This window comes from Sesamum indicum, linkage group LG9 (genome assembly GCF_026168435.1).
Source record: "Sesamum indicum cultivar Baizhima isolate 11 linkage group LG9, ASM2616843v1, whole genome shotgun sequence".
In the NCBI taxonomy this organism is placed as follows: domain Eukaryota; kingdom Viridiplantae; phylum Streptophyta; class Magnoliopsida; order Lamiales; family Pedaliaceae; genus Sesamum; species Sesamum indicum.
Window position 1 is genome coordinate 17,549,175 of NC_142665.1, and position 24,421 is coordinate 17,573,595.

The 24,421-nt window shown below is 33.1% G+C and overlaps 2 protein-coding genes across 4 annotated transcripts; both read left to right on the top strand.

The window, feature by feature from the left end:
- The first annotated feature begins 1,686 nt into the window (after nt 1–1,686).
- On the top strand, nt 1,687–10,032 carry LOC105178231 (Di-glucose binding protein with Kinesin motor domain-containing protein). 3 transcript variants are annotated; one of them, XR_016067505.1, is made up of 20 exons: nt 1,687–2,063; nt 2,708–3,006; nt 3,108–3,279; nt 3,372–3,442; nt 3,561–3,744; nt 4,803–4,912; nt 5,001–5,100; nt 5,175–5,261; nt 5,360–5,536; nt 5,670–5,940; nt 6,031–6,192; nt 6,298–6,513; nt 6,609–6,646; nt 6,754–6,917; nt 7,005–7,256; nt 7,339–7,404; nt 7,493–7,567; nt 7,661–7,729; nt 8,177–8,712; nt 9,489–10,032. XR_016067505.1 is itself a non-coding variant. In XM_011101658.3 (19 exons), the coding sequence occupies exons 1-19, from the start codon at nt 1,835–1,837 to the stop codon at nt 8,645–8,647; spliced, it is 3,213 nt and encodes a 1,070-aa protein (XP_011099960.1). In that variant the 5' UTR covers nt 1,687–1,834; the 3' UTR covers nt 8,648–8,901. The 3 variants fall into 3 exon arrangements, 1 of the variants encoding a protein (XP_011099960.1); XR_002288299.2 differs by having other exon boundaries at nt 9,522–10,032; XM_011101658.3 differs by lacking the exon at nt 9,489–10,032 and having other exon boundaries at nt 8,177–8,901.
- Nucleotides 10,033–18,763: 8,731 nt separating this feature from the next.
- LOC105178230 (dof zinc finger protein DOF5.7-like) lies at nt 18,764–20,354 on the top strand. The gene has a single exon (XM_011101657.3). The coding sequence runs from the start codon at nt 19,027–19,029 to the stop codon at nt 20,041–20,043; it is 1,017 nt and encodes a 338-aa protein (XP_011099959.1). The 5' UTR covers nt 18,764–19,026; the 3' UTR covers nt 20,044–20,354.
- The last annotated feature ends 4,067 nt before the right edge of the window (nt 20,355–24,421 follow it).

A 24,421-nucleotide genomic window follows, 5' to 3' on the forward strand; every position in this document is an offset into this window, starting at 1 on the left:
CCCAATCTTTTTGATTCTTGCATGTCAAGTTAAAAAAATTTGGGACCGAGTTCTCAAAGGTTCCGTCCCAGATTTGCAACGGTATTTGGAACGACAATTTCTGAAAATAGTTTTTGAATTTTTAGATTGACATAAAATCATCGGAAAATCCATTCCGAATTTCTTAGTTTCCCGTTGAAAATTTGAATTATGTGCAAACCGTCAAAAAGGCAATTAATAACGTTGTAAAACCGTCAAAAATTTCGGACGTTGAGTCTTCCATCAGAAATACCATCTCAAATCTTCAACCAAAAAAAAAAAAATCGACTAATTTTCCAAAAAATTTAGCGACGAACACTTTCCTCGTCCTCCTTTCTTATGCATTCCAGGATGATTTTTTGTAATGGATGAGGGAATTGAAATTTGAAATGAGCTCATAGGTTTTGCCGCATGGCTAAAAGGCGTCCTATATGTTACAACCAATGTTGAAAATTTGGAGGAAGATTTTGCGATGAAAAAAATTATAGATATATTGGAGAGATTTTTGTCTTATAAATATATTATTTATTTATTTTTTTCATACCACAATTTCAAGATTACAAGATTTTATATAGGAGAGCAAACATTAAATACATATTCCAATGAATAAATATTTGACTAACAATTTTCTATGAATAAAATTTTTGACTTGATAACTTTGAGGCGTTAAATGCATGCACAATACTTTAAAAATTGCAAATTACACTTTCCAACACCCCCTCTTAATTTGTAATTCTGACTTGATTTAGGAATTGCTCAATCTTTTTTGAACTTACAGGTTTAGTGAAACCATCAGCTAACTGCTAACTCGTGTTAATGAATTCCAGTAAATTTCTAAATTACTTACACAATTCCTCATGAAATGGTGACGAAGTTCAAAGTGCTTCAACCTTGCATGAAAAATAGGATATTGTGGGAGCTTCATGTTGTTGCTCCACGTCATGTAAAATCCTTCTTAACCAAATTGCTTTACAAGCTGGATAATTTGCGGCAATGTATTCTACTTCTGTTGATGAGAGTGCAATTGATTTTTACTTTTTTGATGCCCACGAAATTATCTTCGTACCTAAGCAAAATACATAGCTCAACGTACTTATACGATCATTCCCGGATCCATTCCAATCACTATTTGTAAATCCATTAAGCTTATTGTCTTTCTCTTTGATATATTTATTACCAAGTTTCCTCGTACCTTAAAAGTATCGCAAAACTCTCTTAGTGGCTGCAAAATGACATTGCTTGGATCGTGCATGAACCTTGATATTAGACTAACTGGATATATAATATTGGGTCTTGTGTTAGTCAAGTAGATCAAAATATCTACAAGACTTTAAAAAATCTTTGGATCAACTTTAATATTAGAACTAAAAAAGAAAAGGGAAGAAAGAAATACGTTATACGGATAAAAAATTGAAAAATAATATGATTGTAAGTCACCTTTCCAGTTTGCTTCTTGAAAATAGAAGTGATTGGAGTGAGCTCGACAACTTACAAAATTCTAGGACTCAATTGGTTGTTTCAAACCTTTGGACAATGACATTTTCCCTACTGAAAACCTCAAATTAATTGCTATTCGCCCCTTGCATTTTTAGTTAATTTCACTTGCCCTCCTCTCAGAAAATTGGGAAAGAAAAATCTGTATTGTCCAAAAAGGTAGTGAGTAGAGTAACGGTCAAAATTCAAACGGATAGAAATTCAAACGCCAGAACGCTCGGAAACACACGCAGTCTTGCTGCAGAGAAAGTTGCCATTTTCTTTTCCTGTCATTACACTTCAAGATTCTTCAAATTTGTGAACACCCAGAAGCCGAATTGCTATGGAAAACGCTGAGTCGGCCTCATTTGAGCAGAACCCGGAATTTCATGTCGCAGACCCATGTGTTTTCTCGAGTAGTTTTGATTGGGAAAAGTCAAGAAGTTTGAATCAGGAAACCGAGAGTTCTGCTATGGAAGAAGATGGAAATGAAGAGTCGTTAGCTGATTCGATGGTTTGTGATTCTGGTTCAAGACTAGTCCCAAGTGGGTTCGCGAATCCTTGTTGTACAGGTTGGTGTTTATACGTATTCATCCAAGGAAAAAGAAACTGAAAAATAAGGTTCTCGTGATGGGTTTGAGTTCTGGAATATAAGAGATATGATTTCTTACTTGGTAATTTTATCTTGTAAATATTTCCACAGTTTTAAGTTCTTTTTTTTGTTTTTTGGTTTCCCAAAACACTAGTTCTCTTAGTAGTGATTTTAAGTAGAAATGTTACCGAAAATTAGTTCAAGAAATGTAATTTTGAGGAGTTCAGGAGGATATTTGGGGTTTATAGCTTCGGCACGTTGATTGCTGCTTGTGAAGAAAGAGTCTGTTCAAATCAAGAAAGAATTTTCTTTTAACATTTCTTTGTGGAATATTGTTTGAGATCTTGTTGAGAATTACATTAGTTGTACTAGTGGTTATAATGAACTATCTTTCATACAATAATGATAATTCACAAGGCAGATTGTGCGTCTGTTGATCAGCATAGATAGACCAATGTAATATAGGGAAGAGTTCTGATAAATGGCTTTCATTTTGTAAGCCCTTTGTAGCTATTTACACAAATTTCATGCTGGTTTGTAATAGTTAGATGAATTTGCTTTTATATTATTCTCTGGTTCAGGAGTTTCTTTTTCTGACTTGATCTCATTTCTTGGTTGAATCAGAGGAAATTGTGCTTTTTATTAATGCTGGTGCCACGGCATTGAGAGAATCAGATTCCGGCATTAAGTTTCTGGCGGACGAGTTTTTTGAAGGTGGAGATACATTTCAAACTGAGGAGTTCATTGCTGAAGGTGGAGACTTTTCATTCATTTATCAATCAGCAAGATTGGGGGATTTCTGCTACCGCATTGAGAATCTCCTGCCTGGGGATTATTTTGTCGATCTTCATTTTGTAGAAATTATAAACACATATGGGCCTAAAGGAATGCGAGTGTTCAATGTTTTTATGCAAGATGAAAAGGCAAGTGAACTTATTATGTATAGCTTTTGGTGTTTTATAATGAGCAAGCTTTTGAAATGTTGGTGCTTGTAACTTACAAATTAGGATCATCCTCAATGCAGATTCTGTCTGATTTTGATATCTTCTCAATTGTTGGATCCAACAAACCATTGCAATTGGTTGGTGCTAGAGTTTGTGTAAAGGACGATGGAAGTCTCGCCTTAAGGTTTGAAGGGACACTTGGAAGCCCAGTAGTTAGTGGAATCTGTATTAGGAGAGCACCTAAAACTTCAGGTATTTTTGGTTCCGCAGCTAAATTCATTACTTTGGTTTCCGTTTTTAGTGAGAAACTTATGAATTTTTGAGCTATTATTCATTGGTCGCAGCCCCTCAGCGGAATCGTGAATATATTGTATGTAAGAACTGTTCTGCTGAGACTGAATACCCTTCAGCTGAGGTATGGTACAACTAAGCCCACGCCTTGTCGAATTTTAGGGCGAGGACCCTAGTTTTGTGTCATGATTTTTCACTCATCCACATCTTCTTATAATTCATGCCTTCCTTCGAACTTTCAGAAAAAAGCTCTGCAAGCGAAAACAATAGCCAAGTATGAGAAAAATATACAAGAATTGAAAGATATGTTGCAACGGAAGACTGATGAATGCTACCAATCTTGGATGTCTTGGACTGCTGCTAACGAGCAACTACAGAAGGTTAGGATGGACCTTGACAAGAAGACATTCCGAACATATTCCCTTGGTAAGTTTTAGAGCTAATGACTGGAGTTCTTTTTATTTACCCTCATGCTCGATTTCTTGGATGTTCATTTGGATACTCTGAATGCATAAGCATGATAGTGTGGCTTATCTTTTATGGAAAATGTAATTTCTTTCCTCTGGATTGAAACCCAGCAATGATAACACCGGTTATGTCCGTTGCTTTATTTGCTTATGTTGAACTTACCCGTCAACTTGCATTTGCAGTCCGAATGCATTTTCATAGATGGTATTAACTTCCATCAGGTTCTTGTTTATTAAGGTTATAATGTGATAAAGTTCTGTAGATGATAAATAACTATATTAGATTACAATGAGGGAGAATCTGTATTACCTAGTAAATGAGCAGCAAAGAACTCTGGAGAGAACCATTATTGAACTAACCCCATTGTAAGATTCTGTATTACTTTTATGGCAGTGACAATCCGAAAGGGTCGGAGGGAGCTATTCTCCAAGCTACTGCCGTCAGCCCATCACTGTCCAGTGAAAATCATGTAGCTTGCTATTAGAATGCAATCCAAATTAGTTATCGCTTTCTTTCTTGGGTGCCAATCACCCTTGCATACAAGCTTCATATTTTGGTATGAAAATATAGTATCATTCTATTTTGTTTATGACAGCTAGGTTTAACAGCACATATTCAAAGGATAACAGGATAGAGAATGTCTTTGGACGAAAAGGAATTAGTTTCTTGTGTTGATGGATGTATTTCGGCAATCAGGACCAATAAAAAGAATGGCTTTTTCAATGTGATGGACAACATCTTTCTCTTCCTTGCTCTATTTGAACATAATGTGGTGGTTACATGCAACTTGGGTGGACCTTAAGGGCTAGAAAATCTCAGAGTAGTAGATTTCTTCTTCAGCTTTCATCTCTTCTTTCTCACCTGGAAAAAAGCTTTTTTTATCCTATATGTTCGTTGTGAATGGACAACTGACTTTGTATGATTGTTGTAGACTGATTATCAGTTGAGTTCAGATGTCATATACAAAATATGTGGAAACTTAAACTTCTATAATTGAGTATCTGGATTTCATACAGACCAAGCTCTAGAGAAGCAAGCTGACAAGCTTAGGGACATCTCGAGCAAGTACGAAAATGACCAGAAGTCCTGGAAAGTAGCCATCAATAATCTAGAGCAGAAAGTAAAGGTGATTAGCCATTTTCCTACTAAAATTTGGTGGTAAATGTTTGTTCGCTATGTTTCTTATTGATGTAAGCTGAAATGGTCTTGTACAGGTGATGAAACGAGAGCATGCTCAGCTTTCTCGTGAAGCACATGATTGTGCTGACTCCATCCCCGACCTGAATAAAATGGTATTTGCAGTTCAGGCACTTGGTAAGCTTCTTCCAAATAAATGTTTTAAATCTTGCATAAGAGGTGGACTTTATGTAAGTTGGATTACTCTGCAGTCGAACAGTGTGAAGATCTCAAAGTGAAGTACAATGAAGAGCAAGTGAAGAGACGGAAGCTCTTTAATCAAGTCCAGGAGGCGAAAGGTCATTTATGGTTCTCGTATCATTTTTTATTAAATCAATTGAATTTAGGGTAACCAACCTCTTTCTTTGAGTTCTTACTATGTGGCTTCGAATATTAGGAAATATCAGGGTATTCTGTCGTTGCCGTCCCTTGAGCAAGACGGAGCACGTAGCTGGTTGTGCTTCAGTCGTGGACTTTGATGCAGCCAAGGACGGAGAACTTGGAGTTCTAAGTAATGGCTCAACAAAGAAAACTTTCAAGTTTGACCGCGTTTACACGCCAAAAGATGATCAAGGTGCTTCACATAAGGTTTTCTGATCCATGCATAATTATGTGATGAAATTACTGAAAAAGTTTTTTGAAGGAAGATATAACAGTCCAGCTGAAAGTATCAATTATTTACCAAGTCTTTGTTTCTCTTTGAACAGTTGATGTTTTTGCCGATGCCGCACCTATGGTGATATCCGTACTGGACGGATACAATGTCTGTATATTTGCTTACGGGCAAACAGGAACAGGCAAGACATTCACAATGGAGGGAACTGAGGCCAATCGGGGAGTCAATTACAGGACATTGGAAGAATTGTTCAGAATTTCAAAAGAGAGGAAGGACACTTGCACGTATAATATTTCAGTTAGTGTTCTTGAAGTCTATAATGAACAAATAAGGGATTTGCTGGCCACAGAAACATCCAAGAAGTAAACCTTTGTTCTTTAATACATACATTTGAAATAGTTCTATAGCATATGACTATGGAATGAACTTATATTTCTGTTAAATAATTCCAGGTTGGAGATAAAGCAAGCTTCCGAAGGATTTCATCACATCCCTGGAATTGTAGAAGCCAAAGTGGAAAACATACAACAAGTGTGGAATGTTCTACAGGCAGGAAGTAGCGCTCGCTCTGTTGGTTCAAATAATGTGAACGAGCATAGTAGTCGATCTCACTGGTAACAACTTTTGCAGCCCGTAATACTTTCTTGCTCGTCTAGCATTTACACACCGTGTTCGACTGTCAGAGTTTCTTTTTATCCTATGATTTCCTTCTTTCTCAGCATGCTTTGTATAATGGTAAGAGCGAAGAATTTAATCACTGGAGACTGCACGAAAAGCAAGCTTTGGCTTGTGGACTTGGCTGGAAGTGAGAGGCTTGCGAAGACCGATGTGCAAGGTGATCGGCTGAAAGAAGCTCAGAACATCAATAGGTCACTTTCAGCTCTCGGAGATGTGATATCTGCTTTAGCCAATAAAAGCAGCCATATACCATACAGGTTCACTTGAGTCACCCCTTCTCATTATTCTTCCGAGTGCATCAGTACATGCACGTAAAACTGACCTTGTTGTGTCTCATGGTTATTGCTTTCAGGAATTCCAAGCTGACCCATCTACTGCAGGATTCATTAGGTAATGAAATTTGTTTCTTTATCCACATTCCACAAAGTACATATAGCTACGAGGTCTTAGCATCTTCACTTTCACTATACAATAATGTTCTTTTCTCATTTTTGTAGGTGGTGACTCGAAGACGTTGATGTTTGTACAAATTAGTCCCTCGGATCAAGATGTGAGCGAGACCCTGAGTTCACTGAACTTTGCAACTCGAGTCAGAGGGGTTGAATTGGGTCCTGCTAGAAAACAAATTGATACGAATGAGCTCCAGAAGCTGAAAACAATGGTATGTCTGGTTTTAAAGCATCATGTCGACATGATTCTCTGGCATCTGGAACTCATTCTTCTCTATTTCCTTCTGATTCCTTTATAGCTTGAGAAAGCAAGGCAAGAATCTAGGTCCAAAGACGAATCTTTGAAAAAGCTCGAAGAGAACTTACATAGCCTAGAAAGCAAGGCCAAAGGAAAGGATCAGGTTTACAAGAACCAAGTGGATAAGATAAAAGAGCTAGAGGGCCAACTAGAATTGAAGACATCACTCCACTGCCAATCCGAGAAACAAGTTTTACATCTTTCTGAGAGGTTAAAAGGAAAGGAAGAATCTTGTTCCAGACTTCAACAGAAGGTACATTTATTTTATCTAACTTCAGGTCCTGCAAACTATTGAATTAAGTTATCTGTGATAATATTTGTTATGTTTTCTGAAGGTGACGGATTTAGAGAACAAGCTTAAACAGCAAGAAGAAATTCAGTCTACAACTTACCAGAAGAAGGTATTTGAGAATAATTCTTTTGAGTAACACTATCTCGACGTTGCAAATGATGAACGTACTGTAACTAGTAATATCCTGGTAAATGCAGGTTAACGAACTTGAGAACAAGCTGAGGGAGCAAATGCAACAGTCTGAGGCTAGTTCTCTAATCCTTCAACAACAGGTCTGAGGTTTTTGCTATATTATTGCATTAATATATGGATAGTTGATTCATATATTAACCATATAAAAGAACACTATTTTCTCATACTTACAGGTCAGAGAGCTCGAAAGAAAGTTGAAAGAACTCGAAGAAAACCCAGAGTCTCTCTCACATCGTCAGAAGGTCAGTTGTTTCCTTTGTCCTGGATATGAGTTTCAGTTCTTGGTTGTTGCATTTGATGACATGAAGAAGCAAAAGAAATGATAAAATTTTATGGGCTCTTTGCTTAGTAGTATAGGGACATCTAATTTGCAAAATCTTGTTGGATTTAACTGCTAGTCTGCTTGACCAAGAATGTTGAACGAACCTGTTATGCTTAAATATAAATGCTGAAAATGCTAACTTCGTTTCCTCAAATGTGCAAATCTTGTATCTAACTTCATTTCTTTGACCAAAACGTCAAAAGCACCTGTTTCTGCTTAAATATGAATGCCAAAAGTGCTAACTTCGTCTCTTCAAATGTGCAAATCTTGTTGGATTTAACTTCGTTTCCTGGACGAAGAACGTCAAAAGAACCTGTTTCTGAATGCTAAAAGTGCTAACTTCATCATTTGCTTGTGCCTTTGACAGATCAAAGAACTTGAAGATAAAGTGAGAGAGCAAGAAAAGCAGCTAGCCTCCACTATGACCTCAGAATCTGCCATCTCATTAAGATCATCCACCCCTAATGAAAGCAAGCAAATGGTCAGGGACGAGACAGCAAACGAGGCTGAGCATCGTATTTTAAGAAGTTTGAATCCAGTAAACCGGCGAGGCAGTCAGGGGTCTGTTCCGGTGAAGGAATATGACTCTCTTAACGAGGTCCGAAAGAAGAGACTGTCAAGAAACAGTGAAGTCGAGAACAACTGTGTGGTTCCGACTCCAGCAAGTGACAACAAATGCAGGCACTCGGATCCGCCAAAACCCATTCCTAGAGTTTTGAAAACGACGAAGCCAGTAGCCACGGCAACTCAGAGGCCCGTTATCCGTAGTAAAACAAGCAGAGATCCAATACTGGGGACTAAAGAGAGGGATAGCAAGAAAAGGATGTGGTCAAGATAACGAACTCTCACTTGACTTCAGTTCTTGCTGGATGGTGATTCAGAGTTCAGACATGTATTGATAAGGTAGTGTGTTTCTTCATCTGTAACAGTGTAATGCATGTAGAATCAGCCATGACATGTGCAACGTCTCATTGAAATGAATGCTTTGTAGCTGGGCCCAATTTGCGTCCCCTGGAGGCCTAATTCCAACTAAATATTTGGAGGCTGTAGTAAAGATTGCAATCGTATTTTAATTTTTGGCAAAATGACAAATACTCTCGTTTGGTTAAATGTATTTAAAATATTTTATAGATTCATGCGTCTTATAAAATATGAAAAAGTTATAAGATGTTAAAACTTGTTTAAAAAATGAACATTTAAGTGTTTAAAATCCCATAAGATTATTTATAATGTTATAAGATATAGATAACGACAGTCTTTATAATTAAGATGATTAAAATAGAAAGAGTTAATTAAAATCTTACAAATAAGGCCCAATTTGGCCTGACAATTGTATAATTAATTATGAGAGAATTGTGGTTTGTAAACTCACGTAAGTTCTCTCTGCATGGGAGTCCTAGATTCGGTTTATTTCTTTTGCCGGGACTGGTGGGCAGCGATATCTACTGGCGTCCGACGGCTGTTCAGGCGAGGCTTTTGTCTTGCTATTCCATGGCAGGATTCAGTATTACTGATGTTGCGCTTGAGAAGTTTCTGGCTTTCTCCTGCTTATGAGTATCTTGTTTTTCCATTTTCTCTGCTCTTTTGTTGCTGTCTACAGTTTAATGTTGCTCTAGGAGTTTCAGTTCGTAGGCTTTCGGATTGATAGTTTATGCTTTTCATTGTTTCTTTTTCCTTAGGCCTGTGTTCTGCTTTGATTTGTTTTCTGCCAGACTTAAGTGTGGTAGCAAGCATTCGGGGATCAAAGGGGTAGAAGGAATCCGTGCATAGCAATTTGCCAGGGGATCCGACACTGAGCGGCACCTTACACCTCGGCAGCATCCTTGAATTGCGGTTCATACTCCTAGATAGGAGCAGTACATTGGGAAATTCTTTGGAAGGCTAGTTGTTTGCACCGCGATGTGCAATGGATGCTCTACCAACGCTTGAGAATCTTAGGCGGAGAGGAGCTGGACTAGAAGTGTGCTGCTCTTGCTGCGGTAATGAGCCAGAGGACTTAAACCCATGTCCACTTTCTATGCACTTGGTCATGTGCAGTGTGGGCTTTCTCCAATCTCCCTTGGTCACCTATTTCCGAGCAGGTTGGTAAAGGGGGTATCAGGACACAAGTTGATTCTCAGGATTTTGGCTTGTGTTTTTTTGGGGTCTCTTTCTGTTTGTTTTGCTCATGCAACTTTTTGGTTATTTTTGCAATAATCTTTCATCGCTTTTCCTCAAAAAGAATTATGAGAGAATTGATTTTAAGAAAAGTAATTATAACATTCAAATTCATAAGTTTAATAATTGATTATACAATTATAAGTTCCAACACGGATTTCATGTCAAGTGGTTTTGGTAGAATTTAACGGGTATAATAGATAATTAGATTTAAAAATAAGTAGTGGTGGGATTAAAATTTGTAAATTGTAGTTTTTATCAAAACATGATTTTGATAAAATTTAAACCCAAAAGTAATTTTAGGAAAGGAGTTTTTATAAATTTTAACCCCATACAATAGGCATGAAAAAATATCGCTGCTCGATGTACGATCTGAAACTGATTAGTATAAGCTAGTTTGAGTTTGATTCGTTAATTTAACAAATCAAACTTGAACTTAATTTTTCATTGACAAATTTCAGGTTGGGTTTGAGCTCGATTCATTTACGAAATAAACTAATAAAATATACTTGAAAATACCAAACTACTCAAAAGCTCAACTCTTATTCGATTTAAAGAAAAACTCGTTAAAAAACTCGATTTGATTATTAATCAAACCAAACCCAAATGCAATTTTTGAAGTTAAATAGTAACTCAAACAAGTATGAATAATAATGCATTCGATTCAATTTGGCTTGTCCGTAACCCTACTTCAAAGATATTTTTAAGTGCTTATAAAAGGGTTAAATGCACTTTACCTTCCTGTGAAATTAAAAAAATTAGAAAAACCCCATACAAAAAAAGAAGATACAAAAAAGCTCCCTATCATTTAAAAAATAATGCAAAAAACCCCCCTCTAAATTATGAGTAATTTGACTGATATTTTAATGAAATTTTGATAATAAGCTCTCCCTTTGACACATTAGCCAAAATTCATATGGTTTTGCTTAATTATAAAATGAGTTGCTTGATTCAAATATAATTGGATTAAATGTTACTTATCCTCCTGTGACGTGTGAAATAAACAAAAGAATCCCTGTAAAAAATATAACGAATTAAACCCACTATATTTTGAGAAATAATCAAATTATCCCCTTATTAATGGTTTAGATAGGGGGATAATTTTCTTAATTTTCCAAAACACAGAGGGTGAATTGCATTTTTCCTCAATGTAATTTAATAGAAGGGCTGTATTTGTAAAATTTTACTTCTATACAGAAAATGTACTTATAATTACAACTATAATCTCAAAAATTACTTACAATTTTACATAGGAAAAGAATTCTTTGTATAATTTTTAAAAGTGTTGATGCACCCTATTGCTGGTGTTTAAATTGTGTGAAGTAGTTGCCAGCGGAACAGGTTTTGGTCAAAACTATGGTACTCGAACAGTGGGGAACTTAGCCACCCTTAATAATTACCACTAATCCACATTAACAAAGTCTGGTTTGAAGACAAAATTTAAATAAACGTGATGATTAATTATTAATTAGGTAGGGTTCGGTCAAAAGTCTGCAATAAGCAAAATGATGCCCAGCCCTGACTTTGGCTCCATAAAACTTTAATTTCCCTTTCGGATAATTAAACCCCTTTTATGAGATTTGGTATAATTACACATAAATTTTTCACAGTTTGAAAAATTATCTAGTAATTTTGATGTTTGCTTTCATTTAACAAATAAGTTTCTTGCTTAGTAAAAATTCGTCAATTTTACTGATACTAACAAAAAACGTCAATGACAATTATTTATCTTCAATTGATTTATCACTGACTTATTGCATGTCAAATAATTTTTATCCGATTAAACTACCTTATAATGGTGAAGATATACCCCCTCACATGCATTAACGCGTGAAGACGTATGAGGGTAATTTGGTCATCAAAATATTTATTTGACCTGCAATAAATCAATAATAATTAAGTCAATTAGAGGTAAATATATATAGATTTTTTTAAAATATTTTTATTAACATCAGCAAATTCGATAAATTTTAACTAACGGAAAGACTTATTTGTTAGACGGATTCAAATCTCAAGAATGCTAAATATATTTTTTCAAACCATAGAAAATCTATATGTAATTACACCAAACTTTAGAGTAGAGGAGTATAATCATCCCTTTTCTTTATGTATGCATTTGCACACAAATTTTTGTTCTTTTAGTGAATGTAAATTATATGGTAATTATATACACTAACAAATAATCTTTTAAGTATATAATATATAAAAAGGTAAATTTACAATGAATTATTCTGATACTTATAAATACCTTATTGTTATTTGAAAAATTACGTAACAATACCCTCTTATTTTAATTACCAACCAACTATAAACAAAGAAAAAGACCACATAGATAAAAAAATAATAATAATAATGGAGAAAATTGGAAATAATAGGATAAAAGTACACTAATTAACCCATCTTCAACTATGAAAATTTGCCACTGAAGCCTACTTGATGCATCTGCATAAATTTATTTTCTTAGTTATTTTTATTTAATTTGATGTGGAAAAATAAAAATAAAATGAATAACTGAAAATAAAACTAATTAATGATATGAAATTAACTTTAAATGCTTGTAAATAAGATTTAAATTATTAATAAAAACTAATTAATTAGAAAAGATGATTACTGGTCAAATAAATAAGATACATTTAAAGCCATTTCAAGTATTTCATATTTTGTCGATTATGATAGTTATTCTAGAAGTATCTCCTTAATAAATCGTACAGATGGTTGTATATATAATTACACGATTAATTAAATGAAAAGAATATATAGTAATCGACTTTAATTACCCAAATGCGTATATTCTCCAACATCATATTCTTTTTAAAAATTAAAAATTAAAAATTAAAAATACGTTTTTTGACCTTATTATTTTTGGAACATTATTTTATTTTTTTATTTTTTCATAAAATTATCATTAAATATTCAATATAGATTTCAACCATATTATGTTTGTAATCTTTTTATTGTAAATATATTATATATAGGGAAAAGTATTATTTTAGTCCGCCAAGTATGCCTAATTTTAATTTTAGTCCGATAACGATGTCCATTTTTTTTAGATCTAGTAATTTACGAAATTGCTTAATTTTAGTCCTTTGGCAGATTTTTGAACAATTTTACCCCTATGAATGCATATGGACTAAAACTACCTTTCAAAAGTTGCATAAGGGTAAAATTGTCCGAAAATCTGCCAAAGGATTAAAAGTAAGCAATTTCGTAAGTTATTGATTCTAAACAAAAATAGACATAATTATCGAATTAAAATTAAAATTAGACATACTTAACGGACTAAAATAGTATTTTTTCCTTATATATATACAAACGCATCGAATATGTATGAACCGGTGAGTACATACAAAAATTATGAATACGAACAAGAATACATATACTAAAGGCCAAAGTAGAAATGATGAGTTTTGGGATGGGTTAGGCGGGGAGTTGGCGTGGAGAGCATGGGTTGTAGTTTGTTTCTGGAGTCACAACCCTCCAAATGGGGTGACACTCATACATGCATTTTTCTCGTTTCTGGGAAAATTCTACGGTAAATTATAACGGAGCTCTTTTAAATTTAATATAATTATAAAAAAGATTTTATTGTTTGAAAATATCTTTTTAAAATTATAAATATTGTAACAAATATTTTATTATGATAGTCCATTGTTGGGGGTATTTATAATTTTTCAAATAATGAGGGGGTATTTGTAATTTTTCGGACAACGAGGGAATATTTATAATTATGATAAATTTTAGAGGAGCCCGTTGTAATTGATACTAAATCTTACTCAAATTAGATTTGAATAAGCTCAAATAATCACATAATAAGAATGATACACTTTTATATATGCTTGATCACTCTCTTTGAATTGTATATTAATTATATTATGAGTGTATTATGCTTGTTGTATATTTAATTCAGATCCGACCAAATTCAATTTATAATTAGCTATAAAAATATTAAGTTCATAACAATATTTCCGTACTTGAAATATTAGTATATACAATTATGTTTTGAATAAATGATAATAAGTATTTTAATTGATAACGAGACTATTTAATTTTATTAATTGTAATTCACTTTCTAACTTTAATAATACTATTAAATAAAAGAATATTCACGAAATTAAATTTTGCATTTCATATTCTCTAATAATTATATTTAATTACCTTGAATCAAATCAATTAATATGAAAATAAAATTAATTAGTCAAAGCTCCTTATTTTAGATATTCTTCTAAGAAATTCCAGTTCAATAAATTTGATCAATTTTTATTTGTAGGTTTGTTATAATTCTTTGCTATTTTTAAATTTAATTTTTTTTTGTGATATTATAACCTAGTTAGAACCCATTCTTTTTAATTTTTTCAATAATATTTCTCATTTAATAAAATTGATGGTTTTTATTCAAAATTAAATTTTGATATTTATTTGTTATTATATATGTAGAGATAGATATATTTAAGTTTAGATCAATACTTTATATGTCATTCATGATTTATTTATTTTATATTTTCATGTGCCACAGTAAATAAATTTTTTCTTAAAATATTTAAGATTTCTTTTACCAAAGTAATTGCATTTTGATATTATTTGTGAATTTACTTTTCAGTTGGATATATTATTCATCTCTAAATATGTTTCTATTAGCGCTAAAAAAGAAAAGCTTTGTTGAGATGGAATTTGTGACAAAAAGTTTGTCCCTAATAGGATTTCCGAGGGAACTTCTGATGATTATGGGACAAAAGAGACTGCCTCAAAAAGTAGAGTAGGAAAATTCCGTCTTAGGAAAAAAATAATGTTTCATTTGGAATAGAATTTGGGACAAAAATTGAGGATTTTCAATGGATTTTGCACAAAAAAAATCTTATATATTGTCGTCGGAAGTTAGTTGAAAAGTTTGTCTAACAATTAGTCGGAAAATTGTGATGGAAACATCGTTGGAAACCGTATCAAATTACTTTGAGAATTGAAATGCATTTGGGACGGAACTTGTGACGGAATTGGTTGCAATACCGTCCTAGAATATATCAACTATCGTCTCAAAAAATCCGTTCCAAAATAGTATGAGACTTAATATGCGATTAGGATGACATTTCTATGGTTATTGTCTCAAAGTTTATCCCAAATATTTATTAGATTTTTTTAAAAAAATTGTTTTAATTTTTATTTTATTAATATTTTATAAAAATAATTTTTTTTGGGATAATAAATTTTCCAATTAAATCATAATTAATTAAAAAAAGTTAATACTATCATTTTACAAAGTAATAAATTAAAATTTAAAAAAAATTCTAATCTAATGGCTCTGGCTGCAGCTCATACACCAGCTCGAGGTCTGCAGCATTCTCGGGTACCAGTTGCATTGCTTCCCTCGGCTGGGGCACCTACTACACCTCGTGGAATATCTGTGGCATCTCTATCCTTTTGTACAACGCATTCAAGACCAATACTTATTTATCGAGCTTGAATTTGAGGCCAGGATCAGTCTGCGATGGGCGAGTACTAGACGAAGATGGTCGGACATGCCGACCATGACTCAGAGGCAGTGGAGCAAACCCTTGAATAATACCTATAAGGCTTAGATATATTTATGGTTATGTAATTTTGGCACTTTGGTATATATTTTTATCTTTTCTCTTTCTCGAGTTGTAAAATAGTCTTTTATATTTTTTGGCATTTCGCGATTTTGGTCATTTTAGTTCCAGATTTTTGCAAAAGTTTTCGAATAAATCATGTGCTCCTTGTGGTTTGACCTTTTAATCCTTTATAACTTTTATTTATAAATTATGTAATATAAAAATATTTATAATTAACTGAATATCTACAAATAAATAATTTATGTTAAAAAGTACATATAAATATGTAATGCATATAATATTATGGAAAAGTTATGTTATACAGCTATTAAATTTTTATTCAATTATATATCCACATAATAAACATTACTAAAAAAATTGTAGAAAATTATATATTAATTATAATACAAAATTTGTATAGTTTACAGTGTATATATATGATCAATTTAATATTTTAAAATTTTATTAATGATTATTTTTTACAAAAAGTTCGATATGTATAACAACACAAATACAATTACACAAATATTTTACCAGTTATGTAAAAAATATAAGGATTGTAAATTTTGTAGAGTTTAATTAAACAGATTCTATGCTCAGTATAAAAATCATATATTTTGGGTACTATTTGTTTTAAATAAATTTTTTATAATAATTCAAATTATATTTAGGGGAATGATTATAATAAACATATTTTAAGGGTGTAAATCAATAAGGGCATTTTCTTCATAAAATAATTGATTATATCATAAGGGGCTATTTTACTGCATTTTATCGTTTAGGGGTGCAAATGCACTTTATGTATAGTTTAGAAATGCAACAATGTATTTAACTCTAACTTTAAATACAAAGGATTTTTAATTTTAAATTTGAATTATTTTATGTTGAATTGAAGTCATTTAATATTTTTTATCCAAATTCTGCCCTCAAATCTGAATCGTCAACCCAATGTAGAGAATTCTCTGTTTACAATTATATCCCTTTCGTAAGGGTTCGGTGCTAACCTCAGCAAAAATAATATAAACTTCTGATTTTACGCTCCACCCATTAGTTTATATGATTTATTGACACTAAACTATGCTGGGCCTCATTGACAATAAAAATAAAAGTTTATATGAGGTTTTGTGTTGACGTCAATATTTTTTTTTCAAATCATAATAGAAGAAAATAATTGTTTAGGGAGAAATTTTGAAGGTGGTGCAAGTATTATATTTTTTTTTATTTCTTTTAATATGCATATGTTCGTACGTAAAAAACTTTCTTTAAGTAAAATAGATAATGTGATTGTTGTACACATTATATGCGTACATTAAATAAAACTGAATATGTAATAGAATTTGAAATATAAAATCAAGCCCATTTTTTTATTATGGGGCATCAGCTCGAAAAATTATTTTTTTCGTTCTTTAATTTTATCTTTTATTAGATTTAGTCCTGTAATTAAGTATGTCTATTAACTAATTAGTCCTATAAATTTGCAAAATGATGACAAATATATAGTCCTCTGGTGGTTGGGAATTTGTATTTTTGCCCGAAAAAGGTGATATGTCAGCTGAGTTGTATATTTTTTTTGGGATTTTAATATATATTATGTGGTCTTGAACATGACTTGAAAGCCATGTAGGAAATGTTTTCGATGGAAGAAACCTCCTTTTTTCCTCCAAAACTCATTACACATGGAGAGCACAACTGGAAAAGTGATCGGACAATTCAGCAAAATTTGTCACGCATACAATTTCCGGCATAAATTTAAAAAGTTGCTAGAAAATTTACGAGAAAACCCTAAATCGGACTTAATTTCATCATTTTGCATACTTACAGGACTAATTAGTTAATAAACTATATATGTACAGGACTAAATCTAAAAATAAATAAAAATCAAAGGATGAAAAAAATAATTTTCCGAGCCCCAGCTTAAAAAATGCACAATATTTTCTCCAACACAAAATTAAAAGAAAAAAAAAAGATGGAGGAAGCGACACGTATATATTCATGGTACGTACGCTCACTGTGCATCAACAAGAAAGTTCTTACCAAGTTGTTTTCAAGGAATTGTGAGGGTCTGAAATGGCAGTGTGGCTCTCATTTGTTCTTCTGTTTTCCCAATTTCCCCTTTGCCCTTCACTTTCATTTATCTTTAGGTACATGCCCACCCTCCATTTTGCCTCATCCCCATTACATCATCTGCTTTACTTTGTCTGTTACAACATTACCTACCCCCCTCCCCCACCCCCACCCCCCACCAAAAAAATCAATCCAACCCACCCTGAGCCCCTGTCTAATCACTTAAGATAAAATGCAATTTAGTCCCACAAATATGGGGCGACAATTCTAGTATTTTACTATTTCGTTTTGATAATTTTATCCTATAATTTTAAAAATTTTATATATTAAGGAAAAAAATAATAAAAATTTGCTAAAACGGCTTGTAAGTGCACGTAACATGCACGTGACCTACTTAATTTGGTCCACTTTTTTTTGGTATTTTATCATTTCGATTATTTTTATCCTTAATGTGACGAAATTTTTTAAATTATAAGACAAATTGATTTGTAGAAGACAAATATTGCCACAATCTTTTTCCATTACTTTGAACATGGGTTAAATATATATATATATATATAGGAGTAAAATACATTTATACTTAATTGAATTTTGATCTAATTACAAACACATTCCTATTAGCTAGACTGAAAATTACAATTAAAAATATTTAAAATTCTTGCTGGCTCTTTTAGAACATAATGGACAAAGAATATTAAATAAAATTTGGCAAAAAATGTTTGAGATAGATAATAATATTTTGTATTCATTTTGTTTTTTTTTTTCATATCTCGCTATCATCTCCATTATTCATTATACCCAGCCTTCTTTTTACTTTGTTGTTGCTGACAATCTTCATTTTAAAGCAGTAAAAACAACCATCGAAGTTGGACGAAAAATGCTTTACCTAAAATTTGACTGAAAGGGCCTTTCAGTTTAAAAAAAAAATAATAAAAATCATACGTACATCAAAGTAAAATTTTATGAGGGGTGTTAATTTTTGAAATACTTGTATAAAATTCACCTAAACCATATGGAATGAAGTTACAGGTATTTAAAATAGAACAAACCTTAAGTGGGATAATAGTAACTTTCAATATAACAGGGGTATATTAATAATTAGGCAAAATTTTAGGTGGTGTAAATGCAATTTTACACCGTGTATATATATATATATATAAATAAATCTAGTCCTCTTTCTAGTGAGATCTGCTCTCTCTCCTCTCTCTCACATCTACACCTATAGCCTATGTTGTTTTTCTTCTTGATGAAGATCACAAGAGCCCATCAACATCCTCTCATTTTCCATCAACCCCATGCATGAAACCAATGAATTCACATCAGTATCTTTGCCTCTGCAAACGGAAACTGAACAACTAAGATTTCCCTCTGTCAATTACTTCGCTACCTGTGTATTTCTTCTTGACCTAGGGTTTAATCACCTCTCTCTCACATGATGTCACCTCAGGACAACAATATCATAGCAGCCAAACCCGCTGGAAAAGGTGAATCCCAGAGCTCCACCGGCCGGAAAACCTCGTCGGCGAGGCCCCAAGAACCGGCCCTCAAGTGCCCACGATGTGATTCGCCCAACACCAAGTTCTGCTACTACAACAACTACAGCCTCACGCAGCCACGGCACTTCTGCAAGACCTGCCGACGGTACTGGACCAAAGGAGGCGCCCTCCGCAACGTGCCGATAGGTGGCGGCTGCCGGAAAAGCAAAAAAATAAAGCCTTCTCCGGCGGCCGGGAACTCATCAAATGATCACTCAGCCGATGTTGGGGGGCTGAAGTTCTTTCAGGGCCTCTCGCCGGCCATGGATTTTCAGCTTGGTGGGCTTCAATCACCAAGCAGTGGCGTTCTGAATCAGTTCGCGTTGGCTTTCGGGCCGGGCTTATCAAGAACTTCAGGTGGAATTTCTTCAAGCCCTAATTCAGGAATCTCCTCTCCTCTAATGGGCTTCAGCTCTTCTTTTCCCCTATCGTCTGCACTCAAACAAGGAGATCACAGCACTCAATTATCAGGGTTTCATCAAGAACTGGGAGCCATGAATTTTCACAGCAGCAGCAACAATCTTGCAATATCTTCAATCGAGTGCTTGAGCTCTATCAACCAAGAGCTTCACTGGAAACTACAGCAACAAAGGCTAGCAATGCTGTTTGTCAATGGAGATAATCACCACAAACTAAGCAGCACCATGATCCCAGCTGCAACAATTGAGCCTCTAATTATTCAGAGACAGCAGCCAATTACGTTTCAGAACCTGGAAAATTCAATCCCAGAATCTTGTCTAATTGGGACATCATCAAGAAAAGATGGCACTGAGTGGTTCTTCGACAATTCTTATGCAAATGTGGCTCCGACCCCGGCAACCAGCAGCAGCAACAATGTGAACGAGAACGCCAGCAACTGGAGTGGGATTCAGGGTTGGAGTGAATTGACTCAGTTTGATGAGAAGATAGTGTAGAAAATAATTATGTGATCAGTCTCTTGATTCCCCTTATGTCGTCCGGATGAGATCAAGATGGAGAAAGAATTAAGAGTTCAAAAGCAAGAGAAGTTGCTTTTGTAGTTTTTATATGACTAGGATTAATTAAAGCTGATTAATACTGTACAATTAATCAAGAAAAGTGTGTTAATTTGTATTTATTCATGATTGTGTCTTTACATTTGATTGCCAGCTTTAGTACTTTTTTCCTATGTCTACATTTTTCTTTGTTCTTTCTTCATTGTAATGTTTACAATTCTCATATGAAATTCTCGAGCGGATTAATGCAACACAGTCGATTCATTCATAAACCAACAGTGAAAGAAGCTATTAATTGCTTTGAAAAGCTCTATGTAATGCTTCTTGTCTTCTCTATTCTTGCTTAATTCAATCTCTTTGGAACTGATGATGATGAATTTTGGACAGTTGTGGAGTTAATGGCATGTGTATGTATATATATATCTTTGATTTGTTTGATGTTGAGTCAGTGCAGACAGAACTCATCCTCACTGTCTCAATGTCTCTCTCTATCAGGTAACTAAAACTCTGAGACTTTGATCAGCTTCTGACAACATATACAAGCAGTACATGTAACAGAAAATCACAGTAGCCGATGAAGGAAGACACAGACACACACACACACATATATATATATATATAGGCTCTCTCTCAATACCTATGCTTCTGCAAACCATAAAGCTTATGGGCCTGATCTGATTCTTGCACCCTCTCCCACACACACAGTGCACACAGTGGGAAATAAGGGCTCTCTTTTACACACAGTACACACAGTGGGAAGGGCTTTCTTGTATATAATAATTAGTTGGAAGATGGTGTGACTTTGGGGGGTGTCTGGAAAAGTTGGGGCTTGAAAAGTGCAAATTGAATGAATAAGGGAGAAAGATTGCAACAATAAGGCATGCATAGAGTTAGTCCTTTGGCAATGGAGAATTGTCATTGTTTCAAGCTTTTGAGTGTCTTGGACAGTGAGCCCCTCTCCTCTATGTTGATTTGCCATTTCAAAATTCTAATTGAGTTCATTCATTTGAGGTTGCTTTGATCATGATTTTCCATCATCTGTTTTTCTTTTTTTCATTTTTTTAAAAATTTAATATAATTCCACTTTATATTTTAATTATAGATGCACTCTATATGTATATATATTTATCTATTAATTTGTGTTCCGAATGAAAATACAATTTCTAGTGCCGTATTAGTTCTTTTTTCAATAATTATTTCTGGAATTAAATTTCATTCAACCATGTTCTTGGATCTTATTCTTTAAGTAGAATATATAGAAGATTTCAAATTTAATTTCTTTTGTGCTTTAATTTGGTACGAAAAGGCCATCAAATTGTTAGCACCGAGCGAGGACTTCAACCCAATTTTGGTATGTTTAATTTCTTCCATATATATATATATATTCGGTCATAATTCAATTTGATAGTTTATACACATAAACTATATATTTAAAAAATAAAAATTAAGTTAACACAATTAGTATGCAAAATACAAAATAAAATAATTCACAATTTTATACTAGGAGAAATAATATTTTTGGTCCAATATGCTAGGTCCATTTCACTTTTGATCTCATTCATTATAAAATTAGTATTTTTGGTTCCGCAACGTATAAAAATTAGTACTTTTGGTCTTAATAAACTCTTTTGTCTACAATTTAATGATGTAAAGCACGTGTCTAGCATGTGATCGTTAAGTCTTTTTGGTTGGAGAGAAAATTAGTTTGTTTTTCAACTTGGAACCATTTTTGGGGTAAAATATAACTATATTTGAGGGGGATAAATAAATCTTGAAGAAAATTAGTGCAAAAAAAAAAAAAAATAGCAATTTCTCTCTTTTCTCATAAAAATTGAATCTTATCCTTCCCATATTTTTATAGATTGAAACCAAGTAGAAACAATGCAAAGAATCATGTCTTCTACAAGTGAATCAAGTAGGCCAAATGAAGCACTCATATGCTTCTATTGAAAAAATGGCCAATTTTTCTTCCAACAAAAAGTACTTAAGAGCAACGTATTAGGTACGTGGCCTACATCATTAAATTGTAGATGAAAAAGTGCATGAGGACAAAAAATATTAATTTTTATAAGTTATGAGACTAAAAGTATTAATTCCATAATAAATAGGACCAAAAGTGACATGAACCGAACTTGGAGACTAAAAATAATGCTATTTCCCCTGTTACACTACCATGCATGCAATTATAAGGTAACTATTTGTTGAGAATTTACTGTAGGAATGATATATCATTATGTGAAAAACAATTAAATGCTATCTCCAAATGCTAATTACTATTTTAATTATGAAACAAGATCAATCGTCCTACGTACGTTTTATATATTTAATTTTTTTTTGGAGAAATTAAAAGTACTGTATATTAATGGCTAATTTGGTCTTTTACATGCAATATTTAATTGGAAAAGCTTTAAATATTAGCTATTAATCCATTAAAATTATTATTTATAATATATATCCTTTAGTTTAACAAAATTAGAAGATATGGAAATAAAAAGCGAAAACTCGCTAAAAACATATTTCGTTGCTCTTACTTAACTTGTTTATTTATGCAATAAATTGAAAACCAAAAATTACCGAGCCATATACATATATAAGGGTTACTCACACTTAAATTTCTTTTAAAAATGCGAAATTATATTTTTTTCTCAAAAATTTTTGAAACTACACTTAAACCCCGTTCGAAAATTTTCCATTTACACCAAATCCCTTTTTATTAGAGTTTGAAAGAAAAATGCTGACGCCAGAAAAAAAATTGCATAAATTTTTTATTTTGCCACTCATTTAGCATTTTCATGTATATATTTGTATTTGTAAAGGAATAAATGTAATATATATATATATATATATGTATATATATATGGAGTGATGTTAACATTATTACATATTGTTCCATATAAGTACAAAATTATTACATATGAGAATATTGAATGAGGGATAAAATTAAAAATTTATATACATTTTTGCTACATCAGCGTTTTTTCTTCCAAACCCTAAGGAAAGAGAGATAGATATAAATAGTGAGTATTCAGAAGAAGTGTAAATATAATTCCAAAACTTCATTGAGGGAAATGTAATTTGATATTTTCATAGGGACTCTAAGAATAATTAACCTTATATATAATATCTATTTCAATTTTTGGCAGACCACACACAGATACATCGAGGTATATACAAAGTTAATTGTGATTTTATTCCCGTAATTTGCTTATTGTGTGCAATAAGTGTCTCACCCTAAAATTGTTTATGGAATAGCCATGTCTGCTGATAAATTGAGCTCAATGGTGCTGATGGGGATCTTGCGGTTGTCCTCATGCCAATTTTTGAAGGTCAAATGTTCTTCAAGTGAGAACTCCTCTGGTAAGGCCTGCGGAAGCGGTTTATCCATGACTTAAGTCTGATGATTCCCAAAATTGAGGACAATCTACATATTTCGTAGCCAATCATTGTACTTAGTTCCATCAAATTTATTAATCTCAAAGATGGTAATAAGTTGATTCTTAGACATTTTCTACATTCAAAATGTAAAGTAGAAAACTAAGCAGATTGTTCAAGTTAAGACTTGGTCTTTTGGTCATTAACCCCTCCCACTATTTCTTCAAAAGCCCACCACTCTAAAGTGAGGTAAAAACCATTTCTTAGTGGATTTGGGATCTGCAAGAGCAATTTATCATGCTCTGCTTTTATGATTCATATGGCAAACATCATTCTCATCCAATGAGATTCCCAAGATGTTTTGTCTCACCTTTTCATATGATCTCCAAGACTCCAAGTGAATCATACTACTCAATGTTAGGCCAACCCATCAATCAAATCACATCTGAGTTGTCGCCCCACATAACTCGTTTGAATAGAGCATGTTCCTTTAATCACAAAAATGATACAACTTATTTATATTCAAAATGTGCCATGACTGGTGAGATCATATTTGGATAGTGGTTGCTTCTTCACCACATTACTGTGGATGAAAGGCTTGAACAGATCCAAACAGTGAACGGTAGCATTGCACGTGTTCCTTCCCTTAGCTCTTTTGCTATGTGAGTTAACAATTTAGAATAAGAGTTAACATCTTATAAAGCTCCAAAAACATCTATTAAAATGTATAACTATATATAAGAGTAAATCAAGGATCTTTTATCATACTTGTCAGTATTACACACTAATGTCAGAACCCATGTCTATATTATTTGTGGACCCCATTTAAATTATAATCTTAAATTTTTATTTTTAATTTGAAAAGAACACGTGCCGATTAACTCATTGCTGGGACATGAGTATGTGAAGTAAAACTGTTAGAATATCAAAACCGACTTATAACATG